Source organism: Anguilla anguilla, chromosome 2 (assembly GCF_013347855.1).
Source record: "Anguilla anguilla isolate fAngAng1 chromosome 2, fAngAng1.pri, whole genome shotgun sequence".
Classification (NCBI taxonomy): Eukaryota; Metazoa; Chordata; class Actinopteri; order Anguilliformes; family Anguillidae; genus Anguilla; species Anguilla anguilla.
In genome coordinates this window covers 19,082,602-19,088,601 of record NC_049202.1, presented here as the reverse complement: position 1 = coordinate 19,088,601, position 6,000 = coordinate 19,082,602, and the positions used below count along the sequence as shown (strand labels likewise).

At 46.6% G+C, this 6,000-nt stretch overlaps 1 protein-coding gene across 8 annotated transcripts in view; it reads left to right on the top strand.

Moving 5' to 3' along the window:
- The window catches only part of LOC118221694 (inactive ubiquitin carboxyl-terminal hydrolase 54-like), a 93,033-nt gene that overhangs the window by 60,497 nt on the left and 26,536 nt on the right, over positions 1-6,000 (top strand). For 5 of the 8 annotated variants that reach the window (XM_035406993.1, XM_035406989.1, XM_035406988.1 and 2 more), the window contains 3 exons: positions 1,448-1,561; positions 2,654-2,736; positions 4,503-4,614. In XM_035406993.1, coding sequence (XP_035262884.1) covers positions 1,448-1,561; positions 2,654-2,736; positions 4,503-4,614 — 309 coding nt within the window. The remainder of the gene's footprint in view (positions 1-1,447; positions 1,562-2,653; positions 2,737-4,502; positions 4,615-6,000) is intronic. The other 3 variants (XM_035406995.1, XM_035406992.1, XM_035406991.1) reach the window with 2 other exon arrangements.

Genomic DNA, 6,000 nt, shown 5'->3' with positions numbered 1-6,000 from the left:
GTAGACTTGGTGGACCCAAGATGCAACCAGGTTTTTGCAAATATTCAGAAATTTGTGCCAAAATAGTTCTAACTGAAAATAGGATTAAACATGGATTTATTTAAAAATCAAGTAATATATGTCCAACCTCTGGAGGCATAACATCACTGCACAAGCTAGTTTGTGGGTACATTAAAGTGTATTTTCTTACTTTAAATCACATCTTGCAAATGCTTTATTATAATGCCCACAGGTCGTCACAAATTCTGTATGTAACATATCCTTCATCACAACATCCTTCAACTGTCTGAGCCAATCAAAACCATTCACTGAAACTGAAATAATGAGAAACTACATATTAAATTATCCCTGTATCTTATAGTAAATCACAGCTTTCAGTTTTTTTTTTTCAACATGTTCACGTGTCAATCAAAAACAGAAGAAGCAGAAGTACTGCAATTAATTTTTTTCCTTTTTTTCTCAGATCAATTTTTGGCAACTATTTTTATACACTCTGGCAGCTTACCTCATTGTAGTGGGGTCATGATTATGAATTTATTGGATCAATAGTTGCAGATCGTTTTTATTGGATCAATTCATATTCAGATTTGTGATGATTGCATGAAGTCAGTTTCATTATGTCAAGCATAATGCGCATGGACATATTAGCTGTATATTATTTGAGGCATTGTTTTGCTATGGCAAAGGACAGCTCTAAGCAGATGGCAGCTGTAAAATGAAAGAGGGATGGAAAGGGGAAGGTATAGTGGTGCTGAGGGCCTTATGCTTTGGTCTCTCTGCTCTTCTTCCCAACTTTCCGTTATAGGCGATATATTGGAGTGTCAGGTCCTAGTAGTGTGATCGATTGATTTTAAATTTGTTCTCTGAGTGAATCGAAGGCCCCTTATGAAATATATATGTGTTTTTTTCCTCTCCTGATTAGATTAATGTGAAGAGAGTGCTGACAGTGAAAAATGAATGAAAAATGCGGGCTGCAAGCTCTCACACACTCACACTCTCACACACACACTCACGAACACACACACACGCATACACACAGTCACAAATGCAGCGACAAAAAAATACACGCACGTACACACACACAGTCACACACAAATACACTCACACGCATACACACTTGCACACACACACACACACACAAACACGGTCACAAACACAGTCACACACAGGCACAAACACGCACACACAGACGTTCACACACACACACACACACACAGACATTCACACACACACACACACACACACACACACACACAGACATTCACACACTCACACACACACACACACACACTCCCCCACACACACACACACACACACACACACACACACACACACACACACACTCCCCCCCACACACACACACACACACACAGACATTCACACACTCACACACACACACACACACACGCAGTGCCCTGCAGGAATAACGCAGCCCTCTGTACTGCAGGAGAACCTGCTGATGCGGATCCACTTCCACATCTCGGATGAGACGCAGGAGGACATCTGCACCGCCAAGCACTGCATCCCGCACCAGAAGTTCGCCATGACGCTCTTCGAGCAGGTGGGTGGAGCCTGCGCCCCCGCCCCCGCTCCCGCCCCCTCCCCAGGAGGAGGGACACACCGCACGCACTTTCCTGCAGCTCTAGGTGACTCATCGCATTAGTCTGTGCACTGAACACAGCGTCCGACCCCCTCCACCCCCCCCCTCACCCGCAGCACAGTTTCCCTCCGCACGTACTGCGCGCACCAGAAAACGCAAATTAAAAAATGATTATTTTTGGTTCTTTACAATTTATTAATAACACAAACACTGCGACAGTACAATACACAGTTTTCCGAAAAAGAAAGGGCACTTCTGAAATTGATTCACTTTTATTTCATTTAATTCTTCTAAAAAATTTTATTTTAATTTTAAAAATGATGTAAGCCTCATTTGTCGTGCGGTGTGAGTAATTTCCATCCGTCCTCTTTTGGAATGTAGCTTTCCTTTCCAATGCAGAAGCTCACCCCTGCTTTTAGGGAGCCCTTGCTTAGTGCACTTCTGAGTCAAGGTGAGGTGTACCATCATCACTGTTTTGTGAGACGGTGAAGGTGAGGGCAAACATAGGCCGAATTTACACAGGTGCGATTTATCTGGAGCTGCTCTGGGAGATAGGAGAGGTGACCCTGGGGCTCAGCGTTAGCTGTCTACAAAGGAGTCCTCCCAGAAACAGTCACGGGCCTCCATTCACTGGTGTCCTGCGAAACACCTGTGCCCCTGAAGTCCGATGCTGACTTAATGTGGTCACGGCGGAGTCTGCCTATAGGGATCCTCGGGGATGATGTCATCGGCCGCAGTCGAGTCTCAGGTTCAGCCCGCAGGGTTTCCCCCACCTCGCCGCAAGGGTAGGTCCTCCAGCTGAGCGCGGCGCTCGCGGTCTTCCCCCGTCGGCGGGCGGCCCGCGCCTCAGGGGACACATGCTGGCCCGTGCCCTCCAAAACTGACGAAGAATCTTTCAAACGTTACAAATTATGATTCGCCCTTCCAAATAGGGCCACAAAAAGCACAAATCAATGGACAACAAGACACGGTCATTTATTAATGGTGTGCGTGTGTATGTGTTTGTTTGTGTGTGTGTTTGTGTATTTATGTGTGTGTGTGTTTCCTTCTCAGTGTGTGTGTAACAGCTGTGGGGCCACGTCAGACCCTCTACCCTTCATACAGATGGTCCACTACATCTCCACCACCTCCCTCTGGTAAGTGGGGGCGATGTTGATAGGAACGATCCCTCAGTGTTGGTGGGAATGGGAACCAGGGTTGGAGGAGAGGAGTGTGGAGGTCAGTAGAGATCCGCAAAGGATTTATATTAACCCCTTCGTCGCTGCATTGGACTGTGGCCTGGATTAATCCTCCTTGCCTGAAGTTCAAGTCTAGTTTATAACAGACATTAAAGTATCTTAAGACTTTTATGAGTTCTGGTGTAAGTCCAGATGGGGTGTTTTTCATATACCGTGTAATGTATTGTCTGTTGAATTAGTAATTGTGTTGTGTTGTGTTTTGTTGTACTGTTCGTTGCATCAGCGAAACAAGTGGATTTGAGAAATTATAAGTGATATTGCTCTATCTGTCTATCTATCCATCTATCTTTCTATCTGGTGACAGGTCTAATGAGGTCTCAATGCATTTCCTGAGTAAAACAGTAAACGTTGTTCCGCAGATAAAAATATTCACGGACTGTGGGGGAAATGGACTGTGCTGTGGGGTATATTTCACATTTAGAAAAAATAGGCAATTAAAGGCATTTTAGCGAAAGAGAAAGGGAGGGTCTCGCTGCAGAGCAGGACGTAAGTGACTGTCAGATGAGCGGCTGGGCAGCGTAACCCAGCGGGTTGGGTATGTAGGTCGCCTGGAAACCAGCTAATGGGAGCCTTCATCGGGGGGCGCGGGACGTCGACGCGCACGTCGGACCGGGCGCGATCGTCCCCGTCGTAATTAAACGCCGTCTCGGAGCGGTCGTCTCGGCCCCTCCCATGTTACCCCCCCCCCCCCCCGAGGGGGCCGGCGTTATCTGCCAGTTAAGCCGGCTGCCGGGAGACGGGCACCCGAGACGTCTGGTACGAACGTTCGCGCGGGGGGAAGGAAAAAAGAGCGCGAGTGAAATGATTTGCATTAATAACGCGTGAAAGGAGCGCGTCTTCAGTGTGTCCCGCGTTCGCGTCCCCGCGCGAAACGAGGGCTCCAGCGGGCCCCCGCGGGCGAATACGCAGACGAGCTGAACCTCCCCCATGCGCCGCGCGCCACCCGCACGCGGACAAAACACACGAACACACGAACACACACACACACACACACACACACACACAGAGACATATGCGCGCGCATGCATACTGTAACTTTACGACAGCCAATCTGACTTCTTCAGGTTATTATCATATTCATCAAAGAAAAGTGTCGCGGAGCCAAAGACAGAGATGCTTCTTCTTGCAATGAACCAAATACTGAATCACAAAGAAGTGGCTTCATATAGTTCTTACCAGGAACGGCTATGTTCATATAGGCCTATAATGTCGTTAAGAATTGTTGCAGTTTGAACATACAAATTTAATGAGTTTTTGTTCATTAATCCTCATTCCATAACAGTGGTGTCAGAACCTAGACCTCCAAACAAAACTCAGTTTAGCAATGAACCGTGAACATGGACTATACTGTACTTTACAGTCAAAAACAAATGATGGACCAATTCAAAGTAATGTAAAAAGGTTATATTAATAAACCACTTTAAATGCGTTTAATAAACTTTAAAGCCAGTGTGCCAACCAGCTGCTCATCATATTGCCTGTTGGGTGGGATGGAGTGTTGTGCTTGATTTAGAGGCGTGGTTAAAATGATGCGACAGGTAAATAAAGCAATGAGCGTCAGTCGGGGGCGGTCTGAAAGTGAACGTGCCGCCCGCGCGCGGGGTGCAATGAGGGTGACGTTGACACCGGCGCTTGAGGACACGTCTGCCCCATTCGCCCCTCTGCTGCAGTAACCAAGCCGTCCGCATGCTGGAGTGCCGGGAGAAGCCCACGCCGGACATGTTCGGGGAGCTGCTCCGCACCGCCAGCACCATGGGCGACCTGCGCAATTGTCCCGTGAGTTTCCCTTCCTGCATAAATGCCCCGTGAGTTTCACTTCCTGTATCCGTGTCCCGTGAGTTTCACTTCCTGTATCAATGCCCCATGAGTTTCACTTCCTGTATCAATGCCCCATGAGTTTCCCTTCCTGTATCAATGTCCCCTGAGTTTCACTTCCTGTATCAATGCCCCATGAGTTTCACTTCCTGTATCAATGTCCTGTAAGTTTCACTTCCTGTATCAATGTCCCATGAGTTTCACTTCCTGTGTCAGTGTCCTGTTAGTTTCACTTCCTGTATCAATGTCCCTTGAGTTTCACTTCCTGTGTCAGTGTCCTGTAAGTTTCACTTCCTGTATCGATGTCCCATGAGTTTCACTTCCTGTATCAATGTGCCCCAAGTTTCACTTCCTGTGTCAATGTCCTGTAAGTTTCACTTCCTGTATCACTGCCTTCTGAGTTTTGCTTCCCATATCAATCTCCCATCAGTTTCACTACATATCCTATAGATTCACCAGATACTCAGCTTCTATATGTTCCTTCTGCACTCTGATTCATAACTACTGGATGTTCCATTTTTACAGAAAAGTTAGAGAGGCAGCTCATAGAGCTTTCAGTGTACAGGCCCGTGTAACTTTTTCTGTTTATAGAATCTGGTTTCTCTTTGAGTCATTATCTCATTAATTTGACTTCTTGTTTCAGTCCCACAACTTTCACTTCCTGTGTCACTGCCCCGTGAGTTTCACTTCCTGTGACACCTGTAAGCTTTCCTTCCTATGTCACTGTCCCATGACTTGCTAAATCAGTACCCAGTCAGTTTAACTTCTGAGTTTCTGTTTCTTGAGTTCTTTCTATACCTGAATCACTGTCTTCTGAGTTTTGTATGTGTTTGTACATGTAAGTTTGTGTATTTGTCTCTGGACAGGTTGTGTGTGTGTGTGTGTGTGTGTGTGTGTGTGTGTGTGTGTGTGTGTGTGTGTGTGCGCGTCCATGTGTGCATGCATGTGTGCGTGTGTGTGTGACCGTATGTGGAAAGTTAATTGCTTTGGATGTGTATAAAGCGCTTGGTTCTGGTGATGAGTGTGGAGCTGTGAGAAGGCCGGGCCAAGCTGTTCAACAGGCTGGGCCAAGTGGCCAATCAAAGGCTCTCTCCGCTAGCTGACTCCGTAAAGCCTGGGGCTTTTCTTGGCTCCCACAAAGAGGCTGCACAGAATCACAAAGCTTTGGTTCATTATTGGTGGCCATGCAGATTGGAACTTGAGAGGATTTGACTGCAGAAGTATTGTGGACGGGTGTTTGGATTTCTCATTTCTTCAGACAGGAACATTTTTCTTCTTAAAAATCCAGTCTCTCAAAAACAGTATTCTTTCTTTGAGTTACTTGGCACACTGCTGCATTAGTTCCTG